The 22375-nt window shown below is 43.6% G+C and overlaps 1 protein-coding gene across 4 annotated transcripts in view; it reads left to right on the plus strand.

Moving 5' to 3' along the window:
• The window catches only part of TRABD2A (TraB domain containing 2A), a 78267-nt gene that overhangs the window by 47623 nt on the left and 8269 nt on the right, over nt 1–22375 (plus strand). For 2 of the 4 annotated variants that reach the window (XM_068668013.1, XM_068668015.1), the window contains exons 3-4: nt 4004–4150; nt 6293–6467. In XM_068668013.1, coding sequence (XP_068524114.1) covers nt 4004–4150; nt 6293–6467 — 322 coding nt within the window. Of the gene's footprint in view, nt 1–4003; nt 4151–6292; nt 6468–21794; nt 21886–22375 lie in introns of all 4 variants that reach the window. The other 2 variants (XM_068668011.1, XM_068668012.1) reach the window with 2 other exon arrangements.

Below are 22375 nucleotides of genomic sequence, written 5' to 3' on the forward strand. Positions count from 1 at the left end.
GTGTAACATTTGTTTGAGGAATTCAGATCAGTATAAGCCCTTGGGTTTGATTTCTGGGCAAAATTGAAAACTTTTCTTCAAACCTTCCTTCTTTTTCTGTTCTCTTCTTAACTTCCTGAACTGATTACAAATTAAAGCACTTCAGGTCTACGAGGGGATCTGGGAAGGCAAGTGCTATTTGTGCCGAGCAAATACACCAATTGCAGATCTGCTGCTGATCTGATTCCTGATTCTCCATCTCATGCTCTGTCAACTCTCTTCCAGCTTTTCACATCTGGTAAACAAGACTGGGATCGAATCCCCAAAGTTTGATGACTGCAGTCTTCCTTAAGTACCACTTTGTACCAAGTCTAATGTTTTCTTTTAGAAATAATGACAGATAAGAGTTATCGACATCTAAGCGAGACCCACCTCAGCAAATTAAATCATTTAAGAACAGAAGGTTCAGGGATCTTCTTTCTTTTGAGATCCTGACAGCGTTTATCCAGTACTGTTTACCAAAGATAACCTTCACACCGGGGCACAGCTTTAACCAACACCTGGTGCTGCTAACAGCTTCTCCTTCTTTATCCCCACACGTCCCTTTTCTTTCTACCCAGGATTTACCCTTCCCCCAGGAAGGTACAAGCGATGCAGAAATAAGGAGAAGCTATCACATTCCTTGACAGGCTCTACACACACTGATGCCAAGCTGTAGTCCTGTGTAGTTGTTCAGTGGGAGTGCCAGGGTTCCCCTCCAACAGATGCCACCATCCAATTCAGACCAGCTGATGTGGAGAGCATTTTGGCAACAGCATCTCCTACCTTCCAGCTTTGAAATGCCTGCTGACATGAGTTACTATAACTCATTGGGAAAGACTTGGAAGGCAATTGGTGCTGCTTTGATTCCTGGCCATTTGTCATCCCTTGACTTTTCCAGCTCCCAGTGCTTGAAATGTGGTTGAGAATGGTGCTCAGGGACTTTGCTGCTGCTGCTGTCAGCAAGGGAACTAAGACCACCCTGATCCCTCACACACCTCCAGGGTGAAAGTCACCTCCCCAGGTGGGCTTCAGGTGGTTCTTGTGAGGTTTCACTCTCAGGTGCCACACAGTGATAGGGTGCTGGACAAGAGCCAAATGGGGAAATATATTGCTCACAGGGAAGCCTGGCTTGCAGGGAACAGCCCTCTGTACTCCTCCATGCCAAGGAAAAACAACCCACACAGCACCACACAAGCCAGATGTCAGAGCTGAGAAGTCCAGGATAGCCTGCTACGTACAGAGGTAATTGTGATCAGGACTGTGTACAAATCTCGGGTAGTGAGCTTGGACATTTTGTTCTTTGAGATGAAACATGAACCACCTCATTATGAAAAGTCTATTGTGCTTCTCCAGCTGGGCAGACACATCCTTCAGCTGCCACCATCTTGAGACTTCTCTGTGTGTTCAGTACCAACTCTTCCATCTGCACACCAAAGAGACACCCTTACCATGGTCCAGACAGCTGCCAAAGCTGCCTCGCCACAACGTCTTTGTGTCATGCCAGCAGTATGTCTGGAAATACGAAAGGAGTGGGAGTGGGTTGTTGCTATTCCTGTGTAAACATGTGCAGTAACTCTTCATAACTGCAGGTAGTCATTTCAGTTTTAGATTGTGCCGCTAAGGCAGGTTTATTTAGCTGTTTGCAGTTTATTTTGTGCTAGTTTTTCACTGCTGGTGTATGGGCATGAGGAAGGGAAGATGCCTGTGTGGGTCAGCCTGGTTGCTACAGTCCAGGCCAGGTGTGTGAGCCTGTTTGTGGGAGAGACTGAATCCGTTTCCCCTGAAACATGCTGCAAGGCTGGAGGGAAAAGGTGTATGTGAAGCAGAAAGTAGCCTGCAGACAGAGAGCCAGCCCAGATAAAGCAACAGCAGGAGTGCAGGCTGTGAGAGCACAGGAAGGTTTGCTTTGTTTTCATGTCTCATCCAGCAGGCTGGTGTTTTCTCTACAGAAGATGGCTACCTCTGCTGATTTGTGTTTGGATAAAAATCGAACTGTAGAGATTGCAAAGCCTTTGTGATGTGCATACTCTGCATCGAGGCAGAGCTACCTGACCAGCTCAGGAACCCCTCACAGATCTTACTGCTGCTCCATGGGCAGGGTTAATCTGGTCGTTGTTTTAAAGGCTGCAGAGTTTAGTGAGGACCATATTGTTTTAGTGGTACATTGTCCCAGTGGGTGCTGCTATGGTAGTCCAAATAACCTACAAAAGAAGCCATACCCATGGAAGTGTTTTTGGCTGCACTGGTTGTACATACAAACTTTTCCTGGCATAACCTAGCAGCCCTGGCTGTAGAAACCTCACATTTTCAGCACAAATTTGGCTTCTGTCTCAGTGAATCTCATCTGGTCATTAACATCCATTAGAGCTTCTCTGTGTGGGAAGTGAAGCCAAACAAATGGAAAACAATGGCCTCAGAATGCAATAAACCCCAGCCTCCATGCAAACTTTTGTGCAGAAATAAAGTGGTTTCAATTTGTTTTTGTTTAATTTACTTCCAAATAAAGCAAACATCCTTTGTTAAATCTCCTCAGATAGTCTGATGTAACTTTCCTGAGTGGTTAGTTTGATATAATTTTCCTGAGTGTCCACCTGCAGGTATTCTTTTTATCAGGTGCAGTTTGTGACTTTTTGCCCCTTTTAAACACACAAGATGGGAATGAGTGTTGCTATTCATGAACACCCTTCCAGAACTAAAGATAAATTTTGTGTTCTCATATTCAGTTACATACACAGTGGTTTGGATCCAGGTGGGCATTGTAGCGGGGACAGCGTGATTTCAAGCTCTGTGCACTTTTCTGGATTGTTGTCCTGGGAAAGGGCAAATTATGCCTGTTTGTTCCTATATCCGTCCTGTCTTGGAAACCCAAGACTTGGTTCACACAACCTGAGCACATGAATACTCGTGTATGAGTTTCATGTTATTGACAAGTACCTCTAGTTTCAGAATGCTTTTGTTGGTGTCCAGGAGTTAACTCCACAGAGACCTTGTCAACCTGCACAGTGCCATCTTGGAAACAAGAGCTAGGAAAATAAGCCCTCATAAGAGTAACTCTGAAATGTGTTTGAAGACCTCAGCAGACATCCCTCAGCTTACTTTCTTTAGAAATAAAGAATAATCAGGCAGAAGATTATAGCAGAACTTGTTGCTTTCTTGTGCCTTTCAAACAGGTCATCTGTGGGGATGCCTGTGCCAGAAGCCGGTGGGGTGGCAGATCTCTGGCTCAGACCCTGAGGCCATTACCAAGAAACACTGACACAAGAAAACCTGTAGAGGATCTCTGCTGATCTACCCTAGGGGTAGGATCTCCTCAGCCACCACTCTGGTGGTTGTTCTAGTGTATGCACAGCTTAAGGCAGAGAGAGTGGGAGCGTTTATTTTCCAAGGTGAATGCTGAGGAGGAGGGAACGTGCGTCAGGGGCTGCTCTGCCCATGGGGAAGGTAGCAGCCTGGGGCCCTGCCAGCCACTTGGCCCGCAGGCAGCTCCTGGAAAGGATTTGTGCTGGACATTAGTGGGGGAGCCAGGGGAGCACAATGCAGGAAGCCCCAGGGTGAAATCTTCCGTGTGGATGAGGAAGAAGGGGTGAACAAGGGAAGCCATGCTTGTTTGAGGTGTGGGGATCGGAGACAGTCAGGCCTAGGCTCTATGATGACTGGTAGGCTGCTGTCTAGCGGAGCAAGAGTCTTTCAAAAGACTGTTTAAATAAAGAAACTCCTCTTCTGCATGAATCACATCACAGGGAAAGCCACCCAGAGTTGCGTGTTGCAAGGTGATTTCCTATACTCAGGTCTGTGGGACATGGCAAGTAATTAGCTGCAGACCTGGAGGAGGCCTGGGTTGGTGAAACGTGGAGTAGGGTACTCGGAGTGGGAGCAGCTTCAGCGAGTCCTCTGAGGGTGGTTGCGTGTTTGTGACCTCCTCGAGGAGCGAGTCAAGAACTCACAAGGAACTCTGTCTTTTCCTCCTTCTCCCCTCCCCCAGGTGATCTTTGCTTTGAATCAGACTCTCTTGCAGCAGGAGAGCCTCCGAGCAGGCAGTTTCCAGATCCCCTATACGACAGAAGACCTTATCAAGCATTACAACTGTGGGGACCTCAGCTCCATCATCTTCAACCATGACACTTCTCAAGTGAGTCTTGCCACTGCAGCCCTTGTGCTACGCACACGTCCCGGTAGCTCTAACCCCTGTCTCACGCTTGTCTCTCCTCAGGCAGGGGCCAAAGACAGCTAACCTGTCTTTTTCCTGCGCCTGCTCTTCCAGGAGTCTGCGCTAGCTCACCGCCGTCTTACTGCACACAAGCAGCAAAGGCGCACCTGGCTTTCCCTTTTGGACGAATGCCGTGTTTGCTTTAGCATCAAAGCTCTATGAGTTAATCCTTTATTTTCTTAAGGATCCTGTGGAATTGCGCTAACTTGGGTAGGAGCAAACGTAGTGCCAACAGAGGGTAGAAGCAGGCTCTTTTGTGCAAACAGTGATAGAGAAATGCTGTCTTGACTTTGACACTTGTGTAGGGCTAGGCAAGTTGCAAGCTTTTTAATTTCTCCTATCAGTACGATTCTGCACTGTGGGCAAGGCGCAAAGAAGAGAAATGGAGTGAAACAAAGAAAAAGATAGATTTAGACTGAATGTCAAGGAAAAGAAAACCTCAGAGGCCTCACAGACTTCGTTTATGGAGACGGTTTCCCAAGCAGCACAGTGGAATGCAATGCTCTGATCTTTAAACCACAAGAAAATGCCCAGCAGGGACCAATTTGGCCTGTTTGGGCTGTTAGATAGCTAACCTCAGACTGAGACATCAGGCCTCTCTTTATTCTTGTGTGTGAGGTACTGCCTGGCAATTTGTGCACTTCAATGAAAATGTGGCTCTAGCCTCGCAGTGCTGAACAAGCGTGTGTTGGTACCTGGGCTTTCCCTGCTGAGTAACAGTTTTCATACGGCCTTTTGATACATACAGCACAGTGCTGCAGATCTGGAAATACTGTCATACTAACCCTTGCTTCTCTGGCACTGAGCTTTGTGCGCGTGTTACCTTCCTGTCCTGTACACCCTTCAGCCTGCCAGTGCTGGCAACCTGGTTGTTAATAATGCTTAGCTCTTACACAGTGCGTTTCATTCATAGATTTGAAAGGGCTTCTCAAAGGAGGCCAGCACTGTAACAGCATACAGATGCTGCACCGCTGTTCTGCTGAGGTGTTGCAGACTGCAGAGCTGATGTTGCCTTGGGGGCCTTGGAAAGAACAGCTCTTGCCAAGACATGCTCTCCAAGGGAGCAAGCGCCCTTTACTTAGACAAGCGGCTCCTCCGCAGGGCAGTCCCCATCACAGCAAAGCTGAATAGCCTGCAAGTTGAACAGCTTACATTTTTAAGGAGAACTTATCTGTGAATTGTATATGACCCTGTGCTTGACCCACTGTGAGCTAAACACCCTTTTGCAACAGGCGGTGATAGTCTGAGTCACTCCAGAGCCTCTCCAGGTGCTGTATCCTTGCAAGGGAAAGCACCTGGCTTAGTGACCCTGCTCCCCAGAAAATGTCTCTTGCAGACCCTGTTCTTAGCAGTCCCTGTAGCTGCAATGTCCAGAGCTACTTATGGAAGAAGGCACGGTGGCTGTGACTCCAAACCCATGATTCTCTCCAGTTGTAAGAGGTCAGGGTAGCATGCAGCCACAGCAGTCCTGGGGGCCCCAGGAGATGTACTCAGTATTTGAAAAAATACCTTGAAGACAGAACTACACCTGGTAAAACTTTCTTTCCTGACAAAATTTGGCTCTCCTTTTTTTCAGAAAGTTTGGGAATGTTTTTGTTAACTAGTTCAGAGTGTGCACTTACTCTTTGACAGCCCCAAGGGTTTGATACTAGTCAAACTCTCCAAGAAGAGTGTAATTATAATTATAGTTATGTCATACCCATGACAATTTAAGGAAGAAGTATGTAGTTAAAGATGGCCAGGGGCAAATATTTACTTTCTTCAGCCAAGCAATCAGGATTTGGGATCTATGGTGTGGCAAACTGAGAATATTTGTTGACTTCGCCTTTAAAAATAATAATAATCTGGCTGGCTTATGAAATGATGTGTTGAGAGAAATGGAGCACTATGCATTATTAGCAGTTTGTTTAGTCATTTTTGGCTTTCTTTGGGTTTTGTCCTACTGAATGTGTGTTGAAAGACAGGGCAATTGCCACATTCAGTGATGGAGCAAAAAGCCTGTGCATGATGTCTGCCTGAAATAAGTGGCCCTTTTTAAGGACTTTTTTTTTCTTTTTATCTTAGGTCCCAAATTTCATTAATGCTACACTGCCAGCCCATGAACGTATTACTGCCCAAGAGATAGACAGCTACTTCCGTCAGGAGCTCATCTACAAGCGAAATGAGCGAATGGGAAGGAGAGTGAAGGACCTGCTGGAAGAGTACCCAGACAAGAGCTTCTTCTTTGCATTTGGAGCTGGTATGTGACTGAGGTGTTCTTCGACCTGAACACATTCTTTCCACATCCCTTAGAAGCTTTGGACAAGTGGTTGCCTCAGTTTAGAGAAGGGTCAGTACTTTCACCTTAGTGGACACAGAACACAGCTGTGGTCTGGTAATTGCCCCATACTGCGAAAACTTCCTGCAGTATGCAAAGAGCTCACAACATATGCATTGATTATAATATTTATTAGTTACAGACTCGTTTCTTCTATTTCATATGCGCATAGCCACAGATACTGAACCAACGGTAGTGCATACACAAAAGAAATACACAGTTACACAAACATGGTTATGCTCTTGCCAACCAGGGTAGAAGGGCAGAAGCACAGAGCTGAAATGAAAGGTAACAAGAGCTTGCATCAGCATTTGAACAAACCTTTCAAGAACACATCCAAAAGAATAACATTCAGAAGTGTGTGAATCTAAGAGACCTTCTAAATGTAAGGGGAGATGCAAGACACACTTTCACCTTTCTGCTGCAGATCACTGCCTCTTCCACTGCACTTTCACAACTACAAGGGACTTTTGTCTGTCCCTATTTTGGAACAAAGCATTGTTCCCAGAAAGGGAAAAACTACCTCATCTGCTCCTTAGCAGCCAGCAGGAATCCATAGGCACATCTAGTGTGCACATCCAACTCAGTGGGTGGAGAGTGTAAACAAGATTGTTTTGCCTTGACTGCCGTGCTTTGTTCTAGCTCCAGGGAAGGGAAAAAGTGAGAATGAGTGCAGGTGCTAATTCCCACAGAAGCAGTGCATCCTGTCCTCCATGAACCATGTGGGCCTTGTGAGAGAGGAAGAACTGAAAGCACTGTCAGGACCCATGTGATGTTTTCTGCTCTCAATGGCCACTGCTTTAGTGAGGATGGAAGATCTAGACAAGGAAAGGAAAATATTTACTCAAACAGTGTAAAAGCATTAGTATTTGAAGTCTGTGACAACCTCCTCACTTGCAGCAGGGAGCTGTGGTTACAAACTTAACATAACAAGGGTCCTGTGTGTGAGGGCAGAGAGGTAATGAATGGTGGCTGATAGCGTCTGTTCAGGCATGCATGAAGATTTGCTATCTCCTTGCCATATCACTCTGCTCCATGCAGCTCCCTGTCAGGAAGGAAAGTGAAGCAGGTACAGTTTGTATGGATTTTGGTCTCTAAGCTAAGACAAGAGCTTGGCTGTACTCCAGTAGCTGATGTGATTCTGACCACACTTGTCCTGGCTGGTCTGAAGTTCCTGATACATCTGCCCTGAGTGCCAGCTGCATCAGTTGCAGGTAGCCATTCCTTGGTGAGGGGGGCTAGCCATGGATGTCAGGGCTCCAGTAACTGGATCACAACAGAGGAACGAGCAGCCCAGGCTCAGATGCAAATGGGCAGACATGCATGCCAGTGTCTCTCTGAGTTAGTCCTGTCTCAAGAGCTGGAGAAAGGAGAGCCTCTCCATCTCTTGCACACACACACTGCATCCCAGTTGCATCCCAGTAGCTGTGCTGGATAAATCACTTAGATTCAAGGTTCTTTTGTATCGTTTGTCTCCGTTCCAGTCAATTTCCTTGTCTTCCTACTCTTATCCCCCAGACTTCCTTCACTGTAATTAGCATGCACCGTACACTTCCCACAGTCCAGAAGCACTGCAGGAGCAGGACAGATGGACAGATGTGTGGCTGTCAGCACCCACTGCTTCTTGCCCTTTTCTCTTTTCTCCTGTGTCCTTCCAAATCCTTCTCTACCATCATGACAACCCAAAACCTATCCCAGGCTTCCTGCATTCTTGCTTTACTCCTTTCTATTATTTTCCCTTTCTCAGCTGCCCCATTCTTTGTCCCAGTTGCCTCTTTCAGTAAAGCAGGGTTAAGATTCACACAGCACTTCGCTGTTGCAGTGCTGCCTAGAGCCCTGGGCCCATGTGACCATGCTTAATGAGTGGCTTATGTGCACGTCTTGCTTTCCAACCACCATGCAACCTTTTCCATCATGCTTTTGAATCCAGACAGGTTCATACACTTCTCTGGGGACACTAGATCCACTCTGAAACTACCTCTAATTTTACTCTGGCTTTGCTACCAGGCTGGCCTCCATTCTCATCTGCTCTTCCAAATAGCTCTGCATAAAATACAGTGTCAGCCTCCCCCTGCCCCTTATGCAGTAGGGAATTAAACGGCAGTATGCAGAGATACTTGTGAGCAAAAGATATATAGCAGGAACCCATTTTTTTAACAGCACAATTCCTCATTATCCCCTTGTTTGTTTGCGTGGGGACTTCTTTATTTGTTTTGCACTAATTGCCTAAATTAGATAAGTAACATCACAGTGTATAATGCAGAAAACAGATCAATTTCTGTACAGTTCTGAGGTTTTCTTAGTGCACAATGCAAATTTGAGTGCAGGCTTTGATTGTTTTCCAGAAAGCTAATTGAGCCTTTTGCTTATCCAGATTCCTGTATGACAGGTGATTCTGCACAAGATTTATTTTGATGCCAGCAAGTAGTGAAGATGAACTAATAACTTGGGCACAGTTCTTTGCATCGCTTGAGTATTGTTCTCTTGTTCAATTACTCGAATAGGGCCCCAAGAAAGTGATAGTACAGGGCACATTATAATGAGCTGCAGCAGAAAGTAGCAGAAAAGAGGAAAGAGAAAGCCTATAGGAGTGGGACTAAATCATCATTGCATTGTAGCTTTCCCTCTCTTGGCCACCAGTGTAAAATTTTCTCGCAGCAGTGATTGGTAAATTGCAGGACAAGATTGCATTAAAATGGTAGTAGGTTATCAAGGGTTTCAGGATAGAAGGGGGAAAGGACTTCTGGTTGTTTCTTTTCAGATTTTTCCACAATGTGCCTTTTATTTTTAAAAGAGCTACACTTTTTAAAGGGAAGTTCAATATTCTCCATTAACCAAACATCATTGAAAAAAAAACACACTTTTATCATCAATTATATCCAAAGAAGGTCATGGTTTGTGGATGGCTGAGATATTACAAATACACTCTCTTGTTATATAAAATACTGTTTGCATTTGTATTTTAAATGGGAGAAAAGCAGAAAAGATTGATTATTTATTTTATCTTCCCAAGTGGATTGATATAGTTTAGAGATGTGTAATGCATTTTGCACAAAAAGCTCATGTATCTCTTCAGGTCTTAATATAGCTCCATGGCTATAGATTTTGACTTCTTACATAGAATTATTGTGGTAATTTGCTCAGAAATAGATTTGATGGTTAGATCCAGTGTATTTTATGCTTTTACAACATTTTAACAGATCGTACACATTCACCCTGTATTCTGTTGAAAACTCTTCACAGTCAGATCTCATTTCTAGAACTGTTTTTTGTTTAGAAGTAATTTAAGCTTGCACAAAAGTAGAGAGGGAAAAAAAAATAACAGATTCTGCTGAAACTATCCAAAAACCTTTGCTTTTGGCCAAAGTGCAAACATGAAAAGTCTCAAGCCAAAGGGAGGGAATTACAAAAACTTACGGAAAGAGAGAGATGGTAATGCCAGTAACATTCCACTAGGTTCAGTAAAGATTTTGTCTTAATTGTGGACAGGCCTTTTTATATAGCAGCACTTAGAGTTACAAGTTAGATCTACTTACTGTTGTCTGTGGAAGAACTTGGGGGCAAAGCCAGCTCTAATCTACAACCAGTCTTCCTTCTGTATTCATTGTTAATTTCTCGGAACTGTACGTGCAGTGTTCAAGATCTGAATGCTAAGCCAAAGTGACTGATGGAGTTTTTTAATCCAGAGACAGCCATGTCCGTAGCAGTATAGGTTTCTGGTTTATCCAGCAGATGCAAATTGAAGTAGAGAGGGCTGCACTGTGCTACTGTGCTGTGGATTTTTTTCACTTGTACCGGTCTGTTACAAGGGTGCTACCTGCTTTCTGAACCATCGCAGAGTCAGAAAATAGCTGAGGCTGGCAGATCATCTGGTCCAACTCCCATGCACAGAACAGGGTCATCCAGAGTAGGTTGCCTGTGTATGATCAGGTTCTGAGTATCCCAGAGAGAGAGACTCCACAGCCTCTCTGGGCTCTCTAGTCTTTAACCACTCTCATAGTAAAGAAGCTTTTTCTCATGCTCAACTGAAATTTCTTGTGTGTCAACTTGTGTTCGTTGCCTCTTGTCCTTTCATGTGCACCACTGAGAGAAGTCCTGCTCCATCTGTTTTACAACCTCCTGTCTTGTATTTATACATAGATAATACCCACATGAGACTTCTTTTCTCCAGGCTGAACAGTTCCAGCTCTTTCAGCCTCTCCTGGTATGATAAAATACGATAGAACAGAACAGAATAGTTCAGTGGGATATTAGGAAAAAGGACAAATGTCATCTAGTCCTACTGCCTGACCACTTCAGGGCTAAAAGTTAAAGCATATTATCGAGGACATTAGGCAAATGCCTCTTGAATTACTGACAGGCATGGGACACCAACCACCTCACTAGGAAGCCTTTTACAGCATTTGGCAACCCTCACAGTAAAGAAGTTTCCTCTAGTGTCCAGTCTGAACCTCCCCTGGTGCAGCTTTGTGCCTTTCCCACATCTTCTGTCATTAGTTAGTAGGGAGAAGAGACCAGCACCTCCCTGTCCACTTCCCCTCCTCAGGAAGCTGTAGAGAACAATGGAGTTGCCTCTTAGCAGCCTCTTTTTCTCCAAACTAAATAACCCAAGTGTCCTCAGCTTCTCCTCATGGGATGCTTTTATTATTTATCATCTTTGTTGCCCTTTTCTGGACTTGCTCCATTTTTTCCTTGTCTCTCTTGGACTTGGGAGTCTATAACTGGATGTGTCTCAGTGCTAAGGAGCAAGGAGGGATCTCCTTCCTCAGGCTGCTCGTATTGCTACTCCTAATGCATCTCTGGAGGCCATGGGCCTTTGCCACAACGGGCACAATGCTGGCTCAAGGTCAGTTTGATGTCCAATAGGACCCCAGGTCCTTTTCTGCCAAGATGGCCTTCAGGCAGCTGTTTCCCAGCCTATCCTGGTGCCTAGAGCTCTTCTTTCCCAGATACAGGACTTTGTTTGCTGAACTTCAGGATCCAAGGTTGCACCATCAATGCTAACCACTCCCAATCATCTGTTTGTCCTTAACACATTTGGAAATGTTTTGCAGAATGATGTGCTCCATCACCTTCCCCAGGCAGAGATGTGAGGCTTTACCAGTCTGTAGTTCCCCAGATCCTCCTTCTTGCCCTTCTTGAAGATAGGAGTGACACTTGCATTCTTCCAGCCCTAAGGGACCTTCACCAATTATTGCAGCCTTTTAAAACCAATCAAGACTGGCCTTGCAGTAACATTGCAAAGCTTCCTCAGTTCCTGTGTATGCATCCTGTGAGGACTTGTGCGTGTCCAGTTTGTATGAGTGTTCCTTAACCAGGTCATCCTTACTCAACGCTCAGCCTTCCTTGCATAGAGCTTTCCCTGTGGTCACAGGACCCTAAGAGTCCTGAAGACTGGTTTTACCAGTAAAGAAGGCAGGTATGCACTGAGTACCTTGGCCTTTTCCATGTCCTTTGTTGCCAGGTCTCCTGCCCCTTTCAGCACGTTTTATATAGTCTACATTTTACTGCTGCAGTACCAATAGACACATTCTTTGTTTCCCTTGATATTTCTGATCATGCTCAACTCTAGATGGACTTTCTACATGGTCACTTTTATTCCAGGATGAATGTGGCTCCTGTTGAAGAGGCTAAAGAATAAGATAAAAGAATACCTTGATTTTAAAGTATATATATATATCCTTTTTTTATTATTATTATGCAGGTGGAAGCATACTTAGTGGCATGAGACACTGACTTTTTGATAGGTAAGGCCTCAGGTGAAGCCAGAGTCTCTAGGAGCTGAGTTGAGTCTCTAGGAGCTGTGTTTAAATTCCTCTAGTCTCTCCTACTTCTTTGAACAGCTGAGAAACTCCAGAAGTGCCAGCTCATGAATAAGCAGTATAGAGGGATCTAAGCTGCCTTATATCCCTGTTGATGAAATGAAAGACTTTACTGAGATATGCTGGCTGATGTATGAACTTCAGAAGTCGGCCCTCTTAATCTTTTAAACACTGTCAAAATCCCTTTTGTCTCAAAGCTCTTTTTTATTATTATTGTTATTTTGCCCCTCCTTAAAAAAATGCATCATTTTGACACTTTAAAGTGTGCTGGATATCAGCAAACCACCATTAATGCTAAGAAAAGAAGGATGATGATGAAAGCTTCTTCAGCAACCATTTCTTCTAATTACTGAAGGAAATAATGAAAGTATTTACTTGGTGTTACCCAAGTTTGTATGGATTCAAACCTCCAGGGACTAGCTGTTATTTCTGTTATTTTCCTTTTTTTTTTTTTTTCTTTTATCCCAAGACATCCCGAAAGAGTTGTTATGAGTAGGCTGATTAACCAATGCCTGAATTAGCAATTCAGCAAGTTGTTAATTCACTTAAAACACTCCAGGATCTTAGTTGTCTTACTCTCAGCAGTTGAGTCAACTGATACTCTCTAAACTAAAATTAACTCTCAGATGGTTGACAAGTAATCCAACAACATGCAAAAGAAACATAGAATCTAAAATAGAATCATAGCATATCCGGTGTTGGAAGGGACCCATGAGGATCATCAAGTCCAACTTCTGACTCTACACGGGGGAACCTAAGAGTTAAACCCTGCTTCCTGAACACCAGCATGTTTGGGGCACTAATGACTTCCTTGGGGAGCCAGTTCCAGTGCCTGACCACCCATCAGTCTCCTCTAAGGATTTTTGCACCATTGTAGAAGCGTAATTGCCCCTGTCCAAGCTGAAGATGGCTGCATAACCCATCTTCCTAGCCACCTGGACAAGGAAAAGAGAGAATATGTGACCACCTATGGTCACCCCATAGTCTATCATAGTCTACCAAATGGCTTCCTCCGATTTGTCTAGGTTTTGAGTCAGTCCTTGGGTTGTGTCATCCTCAGGTGCCAAGTACATTGGACACACAGACATATGTGTAACTTTTTCCCTTGCCCCTTACTTTGTAACAAACAAAATAATCCTGGAAAAAAAAAATTGCCATGGGGGGAATTGGAACTGTGCTGAGTCTCTGTCTTGAATGTTGTGTAAGGTGGTGTCATTTCCATATAAAGCTGTTTGCTGTTATTTCTTGAAATTTGTTCACTCTGGCATTTTTGCATGAGAAATTATGCAAAAGGAGCTATATCTATGATCTCTGAAAAATAAAATATCAGAGAAAGGACCTGTTAACAGTGTTTATAAAAATAATCAACAGTGCTATTCCCAGGATGTCTCTGTCCAGCTAAACAACTGTTTATACCCATAAAACAAAGCCAAACAAAAAAGCTGCCATGGGAATATGGAAGTTACCCAGGTAAATGAGATGTTGGTTGGCCTGTGAAATTCATTGGGAATTCAGAGACCAACATGGAAGCTTTAAACCTGACCTCAGCCCATTTGGAACTGGAGATGAGGATGTGCACAGGGAATATAAACATATATATGTCTTGCGTAAGGGATTTGAAATGTGTAATGAGGAAGTTCAGGAACAATCCGAGTGAAGCTGTACCTTGGCAGATCCTACAAGAGGGCAAAAATGGGGGCAGGGTCAGGTAGCTGACATAACGATAAAACAGATTGAGTCCTGTGGGGCCACCTTGCTTCTCCCTAGGCACAAAGGGCTTGCTGATTGCCTGCCTCCGTCTGTCTCTGGAATGCAGCATCATCTTAGGCTCTTTGGGTGGGAAGAAAAGCTGAGTCCCTGAAGGTGTGCCCGTACCTCTGTAATCTGAGAATGCCAGATACAAGCCAGCAGCTTTGAGACTGTTTTCCTTAGTAGCTTCTTTGAGTCTGCAGAATGCTAATGACAGGGTTTATTAGAACAACAACCCCAAAGGGAATAGATAGTGTTGTGTGAAGGCAGGACCCACATCCAAAGCCCCAGGGTTCACATGAAGGGCACTTGTCCTGACATCTCTGACACATGAAATGAGGAAAGCTTTGCATTTCTGCATTAGAGGCAGAAACCTCTGTTCCAGCTTATTAGTGGAACTGTCAAAATCAACCAGGTGAAACAGCTGTGTGTTGTTTCTGCTTCAGTCTGGTGACTGTCAGCTTCTTGTTATGCTAGGGTTTACCCTTTGCTAGCTCTGCTAGGCAGCAACGGCAGGGAGACTTTCATCTTGTAATACATTTTTAAGCTTGTGGAATTTCAAGTCCCTAATACCTTTTTTTTTTGGGGGGGGGAAATCACTGGTGTGGAATAGCAGCAGGTCCAGTGGCAGAGCTGACTGTGAGAGCCGCAGTTCAGATGTGGCACTGGTATTTCCTTCCCTCATTGTGTAATGTAATGCTGGCTGCTAGCATAGTCACCTACGTAAGTGTCTCCTTGCCTAATGAAGCTGGGGCTTCAGCAGTGGAAAACTCTCAGTAAATGTCAGTACAGATGGAGCCTTGGTGGCTAAGCCTGCCTGAACAGAAGCCATTTCTTTTAACTCAGTTTTTCTAAAACATACCATATGAGGTTGTAAACTTTTTCCTTATGTTAACTTTGCTACAAATTTGGCCTTATAAACAGTGGAAAACTTTTTTTTTTTTTTTCCCAGCTTCAGTTTTCATCGTTATCAGGAGGTTTGACTTTGTCCAAAAGTGAAAATAGGAATCCAGGGAACCAAATGTAGTGAAGTCACACATTTAAGAGACAAAGATTTGACAGAAAACTTTTGTCTAGTAGATGAGAATATTTAATCATAGAATCATTGAATGGTGTCTTCTTGTCTTGCACTAAGAAAAAATGGTTTCATCCTATCTTATGAAATTATAACTTTAAAGGTTATTTTTTATTCAATTAGGAAAATTTTCCCATGTTGTGCAAAGCCTACATCATAAAGTGTTTCTTGTTTACATGATTCTATTACAAGCAAATGTGGAAAGTAAATCCTAGTAATTGCATATATATGAACTACTTAGCAAAGGACATCACTTTTTAAAAGAAATCGAAGGCTTTATTGTTTTATTTTTTATTTCCTTCTGGATGAATGTAGGTTTGAGGTGATTTCTTTAAGTTTCTCCATTTCTAGTGAAAATATTTTCTGTAGGTGAATGTTTTCCTGCCTGCCAGAATTTCCCCTTTGGTTTCAGAGTAATGAAGTATAATCCACTAAGATTTTGTACTTAAAAAGGAATGTGAAAGAAATAGCATCTTTTGAAAAAACAAAAACAAAACAAAAGAACAAAAAAAAGCAAAACAAAACAAAACAAAACAAAACAAAATTCTTGGCCCAGCCTTAGTGGAGTTAAACCTCAAGTGAACATTTATGGAGTAATATTTCAGCTTATAGATAACCACAGGGACAAGCACTTTTGGAATTGTGCAGACTCAGCAAGATGGCATCTGGGGGGAATTTGATCTACACATATGCAGAGGTCTTGTGATGCAACATACTTGTATACCTGCACCTGACATGAGCTGAGGTGTCTTTAAGTCAACTTAAACACCCCTAGGACTGGACCCCCATTTTTAATTTTTCTCATTTCTCATTTCCTTTTCCTGGCAGCATTACACATTGAAGAGTACCATGATTTTGGTGTCTTGGTTTCTGTTCCTGTACCTGAGCTTTTCATGACTTGGAAAGTACTGCTAGAATGATCAAGAAGTGTTATTTCTAGGCTTGTCCATTAGAGAGACAACTGCCTGTTTTAAAATGACTTGATGTTCTGCATCAGCTAGTATTTAAAAGGTATGCCCATGTGAGGCAAAGTGGTGACATTTGCCCCTGAGCCCCAAAGATAGGTTTCGTTTTCTTATACCTCTTCTGGGCCAGTTTGAATTGTCCTTGGGAAAACTCTGTCCAACTAGGGAGGGTGTTTTACTGGCTCAGACAAGGTTCCTATATTGTGTACGGATAAAACAAGGAAGTGTGACTCTTAGACCATGAAAGAGCTGAACATCCCCCTCAGTGTGCATTTTGCTGGTTTGGTCCTGGCAAGGCACCGTATCTTTCAGTCTGTAAATCATTCAAGGTTAATTTTCCCATCTCTGCTAAGTGGATAACAGCATTCTTTTCCACTACATCAGGGTGCTCAGCTGGGAATGTTTGCCACTGCTGGTGTTACCAGCCCATGTAGGAAGCCTCTTCCAGCTTTGCACAGGATTTTTAGGAACAAAGTTTCACAGTAATGTGGTTATACAAAGACGAGGACTCTCTCTGCTTGCTGCAATGATATGACTGCCTCAGGTATGGCATGCTAAGCTCTGTCAATAAGACATGGCTGGGGTTTCCCTTCTTTGCTCACTTAGTCCGATGAAAGCTGAGCCAGGCCATTTGGTGATATGTTTGAAAAATGGGCTTTGCCTGTCTCTCACAGAGCATGAGCTGTCCTTTGTGTGCCAAAAAGGTTAGTATTAGTAAAGATCTGGGGACCAACCTTTTCTTTCTGATGATTTGTTTCTGTTTCACCCTGTTCAGCTACTGTCAGGGAATAACAGGCCATGGAGTGGGTTAAAGAAAGTTACCCTGTAAAGGTTCTAGCCTCTGGGGACACCGTTCTTCTACTATTTGACTGAAAACCTACTTTCTGTGTCTCTCTACTCAGTTGTTGTCCTAAGAGCTGTGTCTTCTGGGAACTCCTGTGAACTTTGTAAGGTGCTGATGTCAGTAGGGATCACAGTTTCCACCTCCTGGGCTGATGGACCTAACTGGCTGGTAAAGTGGTCTGGACCTGTAGGAGTGGGGTGTCTGTTTTGTGGCTTGGCTTCCATTCAGTGAAACGGTTCTGCATTCTTGAGGTCCTTGGCCAGATCTGCCATATGGTGAGCTTCCAACTCTTCACAGCAGCAGCCTGTGGGACTGACTGGGGTCATATATGTCCCTCTTCTTCAGGCCATCGATATTGCTCTTTTTCTTTTGTTTGAGGGAGCTCTGATATTTTTGGACCCTTCACCATGCATTTATTGGTTTACAAACTGCTGTTGGAGGACATGTAGGTAACTAAAGAGTAAGAGAAGAACACTTGGATGGGAGGCGCACGGATAGATGAACAAGCTGCTCTCCTTTGTGACTCACAGTCAAGTGATAATTTCTGCTGAAGTTTCTCCTATTTTTTTTGTTCACATGTAGCTTAGTCAGCAGCCTCATGTCATGCCTTTTTTTACAGGCCAGTAACTTTAATCCAGCCACCTACAGGTGTCTAGTTCACCCTTCTGGGGCAGATTATATGCATTTATATGTATCATTTTTGGAAGCAGTCTAGTAGGAATGCTAGCAGATGATCCTTCCCACAGGCATTTCTAGGAAGTTTATTCCAAAATATTATAAATTATGCCAAAATAACTGTAAGATCTGCACCTCTAAAACAGCCTTGAAAATGTTTGTTTCAGTGACCCAGAGAGACTCTGGCAGCATAAGACCATCTGAAAACTCCCAGTCCAGTCAGAGAGATAAACATCCTGCTTTAGGGTGTCCCCAGTGGCTTGAATAATTTGTACCAGTTTGTGGTTGCACTGTTATAATCATGAGCTGTAGCTGTTCCCACCACTTCTTGCAGAGCAGCAATCTAGATCAGGTTTCCTAACAAACATTTTTGTTTCTTCACACGTTTTTAAGTGATTTACTGTCTTGGGGTATTAGTTCCCAAGTCCAGTTGTGGGGCATATGGGAAATGCTGTTTCTACTAAGGAAAACACATCAAACAAAGAATTATGTGGGCTCGGGGGTTTCCTTTTTACATGACTCTAAAAGAAGGACAAGGAAGTTTGTGCATCAGCTTGAAATAATGCATTTGGTTGAAATTCAGACAAGAACAGCTTTCTTGGGTTTTAAAATCTTGCTTTATATGAAAAATAAAAACAGAAACAGAACATCTGTTGCACAGTCTTTCCTTGTTCATTTGGCTAGATTTGGAGAACTTACAGCCTTACAACCATGGAAATTTGACTTCAGGAGTCTCTGCTGAAACCAATAAACCTTGCAGAGTTACCTAGATGAAAACACCTCCGTGTGCACTGGCAGTAAAACCTGCAACCAGGAGACGTGGGCTTCATTAGTAACCTTCAGCAACAGTCGTAGCCTGTGTTCTGCAAGATCAGGTATTGCTTCTCACGGAGGTCAGGAGCACTTGATGCACGTTGTAGTGTGTGGACCCGGCTGCAAGCGCGCTATAGTCAGTCAGCGTAGCTGTTTGAGCACGTTGCCTGTTGCGGTCCCTGCATGCCATCTCCTTTCAGTGCAGATTAAAGGCTGGGGTCTTATTTACTCTCCAGTAGAGTGCATGGCTGAGCTGGTGCACACAACAGCTTCTTAGTCTCTCTTTGAGCTTGAACACAGAAGAATAGAGATTCATGGCTCCCCACCCCCTGCCAGACTAAATTGACCTCTCAGAGGCATCTCTTCACCTAGTGGTGTGAGGATAATGCAGGGCTGTGTACAGAAAGAAAAGAGCAGGCTCTCTGATGGGACAGGGCCTGGGGCTTTTCTTTTGGGGGGCATTCAAGTGTGCTAGGCTAAAATAGAAAACAGGTGAAAGAGGCCTACTCCCTATCACATGGCTTTGGGCTAATTCTCCCTTACAGCATAGCTGCTTGATCTTAAACCTTGGAGAGTGAATCTCTCTCATGTTTCTTCCAGTTGCTTTTGGTGATCACATCTCTCACACACCACCAAGCTCTTTTTATGCCAGGGCCCAGAAAAGGGGTGAAAGTGCTACCTCAAATCAGAGAGGATCCTGGTGTCATCCTGTACCTGAAACCCTCAGCCATCTGTCGTGTTTTCATTTTACACCAAACTCGGGTTGAGCCTGTAAGTCCCCTGGGCCCCAGGCCAGATCTGTCTAATGGAGTGTGCATGGCCTGTCTTTCGGCTGGAAAAACACTGACATCTCGTAATCCTTTTATGTGCCCAGCCTGAGCCGTTCCTGATTGATCACGTCTTCTGAGCAATCTTGTGTCGCATACCTGTATGTATTTATATGCATACATGTTTTACAGAGTCTGTTCGTTTGGTCTGCTCTCTTTTACACACATTAGCACTCAATTTTTCTTGAACAAGCAGGCATAACCTTGCCTTGCGAAGGCTTTCTGTGAAGTCCCTACATGAGTATGATATAGAAGATATTCTTATCACTCCATCAAATTAAAAAGATTAAGGTCTTGCTTCAGGAAATCGCTAGAGCATGTTGTCGGATTGAAATGGGATTCATCCACGTGCTACAGTCATTTCCTAAATACTGATCTAAATTATTACTCTGAGCAAGGGTAACTGAAGATCAAGAGGAGGCAGTGAATTTGATGGTGTGATGTGAGCAGCTTGATCTTGAAATGCGTGAGACCCTAAGCGCTTAAACTGGCACAAGGAAAATTATTTTAACACTAGAAATTGTCATTTAGATTGCTTATTTTTGCATCTTGTCTCCTTCCTGCTGAAGGGCTTGGGTTAGGAAAATAAGAGTTCAGAGCCTTAGCACTTTATTTATTTATTTGTTTATTTATTTATTTATTTATTTTGTCTACTGCTACTGCATGAGATGGGTACCTATTCTGAGGTTGCTATATACATTGCCTCTGTCCTCACCAACAGGGACACAGTCCTCTAAGGGCTGTTTTTTTTTTTTTTTTTTTTTTTTTTCCCATTCTTTTACAAGAGGGTGAATCACTCTTTGGAGATGCCCATTCTTCTGCTGCCTGGAGGCAGGGGAGCCTGGAGATCAGTAAATTAATCCCCTCCCTCCCTCCTGATGCTTGTGTCTCCCCTGTGTTAAAAGTAAGAGGTAACAACTAGGTTTGGCACCCTACTTACTTGATTATGACGTTTAATTACAATCATTCCTGTTCCCTAGTGCATCAGGTCTCTTCACTGGCATGAGGAAACTCTCACTTTCCACATGTTAACCAGACCTGAGGCTGAAACATTAGCAAGCAACAGATAGCAGCAGTGTTAGGTTAAGTCCACATCCTAGTCAAGCTTTCCTCTTTCTGAAGGTAGACTGAGGGGTTGGAGGAAAACAGAGTTATTAGATGAGAAGATATGCTACCTATTGGTGCAATTTACATTGCTTCATTAAAAAGTCTCATTTGAGCTAGATCTGCTTGATTTCTTAGGCTTGTTTAGAAAATATGTGCTCAAATTATACCATCCAAATACCATGTATTAAGCTTTTCATAAGTCCTTTACTGTTGTGGCATGAGAAAAGGGAATTTTATGCTTCAGTTCATTCAACCTGTTTTGGACTGAAAATCATAAATTCTTTGAGCTTAGTACCTGTTAATTTCATCACCACTGTACTTTTTTCTTAACTCCTTGCTTTTTCTGTCCACTAGAATCATTCTGGTCATTTTATTCCCACTTATTTTTGAAGAATATTAGCAAAAAAACAGTTTTTCTGAAATTACCAATTTTAGTGCTGCCTATATCTGCAAAGGCAAGGGAGCTCTTTAATAAGTCATTTGCTCGAGCCTAGCTTTAATTAATGCAGGCTGTTAAATGAACAAATGCTTTCAAAATGCTAGATTTATGAGGGCCCGTGCCAGCCCTCTGTTGCTTCTCAGCAGCCTTGTTTGATTGTGATTGTGAAAGTCAGTCAGCATGCAGAGCGCACAGTCCTTCAGAATCCCTACACCCTTTTTAGTAATCATTTATTCACGATGATGCCAAATCACAGGCTGACCAGCCACCACATCTGGCTGAAAGTGGAATGGAGCCATAAATCACGGAATTAGAGCAGAGCTAACTAAATCCTTCACAAATTTTTGTCAACACAACTGAAGTGAAGTTTTTGTCCCCAGTGGCTTACATTGAAAAAAATGAAAAAGGGTTGACCCAAGTCATGGGCTTTCAGAGCTGTTTTCTCTTTGCTGCGGTTATACGCTTCCTAATCAATAAAAAATTGTCAGTGATGTTGACTGACATCTCAGTTAGTGCCTTCCTGATGCCTGAGGATGTTAAAATGGCGCACACATTGCGGCCAGATGCTGACCTACTTTGCACCATCCCAGTCGTAGGCTGACTGCGGCTCCTGACCAGGTCTCTCACAACTTAATCCTTTATTGTACCAAGAAATCCACAGTGGCCTGACAGTGCAACAGCCTGCTGGATGGGAGACATTTCAATCACATCTGCAATTTAAAATGGCAGAATGTGGTAACTGAAAAGACCTTGGGAAAGTGCAGTAATCACTCGTTGCAGATCCTGTGTTTCTGGTACGTGCTTGCAGGGAGTGATAAAGCACTGCCTGCCCTGGGTGCAGCACGGGTCCTGTGATCAGGAAGGACTTTGTTGCTGTCCTCTCTCTTCCCCTTTGCTCCTTGAGTTCTGATGTCATTTTTTTCTTAACTGCAGGTCACTTCATGGGCAACAACACAGTGATTGATGTTTTGAGGAGAGAAGGGTACGAGGTAGAACATACTCCAGCTGGACAAGCCATCAACAAGTAATGCATGCTTTTATTGTAGCTGAGCAGCCACGGGGAGGGTGGGTTTGTAAACAGTCACGAAGAGGTAGTGGCAGCTGAAACTATACCAAACAGTGAGCCAGGCTCTCTCTGTGCTCCCAAGCAGTTTACTTTTCTCCCCCATAAGCAGATTTGGAAACAAGATTTTATTGGGCTTGGCTTGTGTGCTTTTTGATAAAATAAATATTTTTCCTTGTAAGTTTTTAACTCTTAAACTAACAGCTGTAGAGTATGCATGCTTGATGCAGCAGACCTGGATGCTGTCTCATACCACATTGGTATGAGAGAGGCTTCTCCTCCATTGCTTTTAAGTGCTTGGTTGTCCTACCTTTCAACACTTTCTCTTACACTGCCATTTTCCATTCTTTCTGATTTCTGTCTCTCAGCTTTGAATCTGACTGCCCAGAGTCCACCTAGTCTCTTTCCAAGCTGTGCCCATGAATGACTGCTCTCAAGTTCCCTGCTCTTT

Source organism: Anas acuta, chromosome Z (assembly GCF_963932015.1).
Source record: "Anas acuta chromosome Z, bAnaAcu1.1, whole genome shotgun sequence".
Classification (NCBI taxonomy): domain Eukaryota; kingdom Metazoa; phylum Chordata; class Aves; order Anseriformes; family Anatidae; genus Anas; species Anas acuta.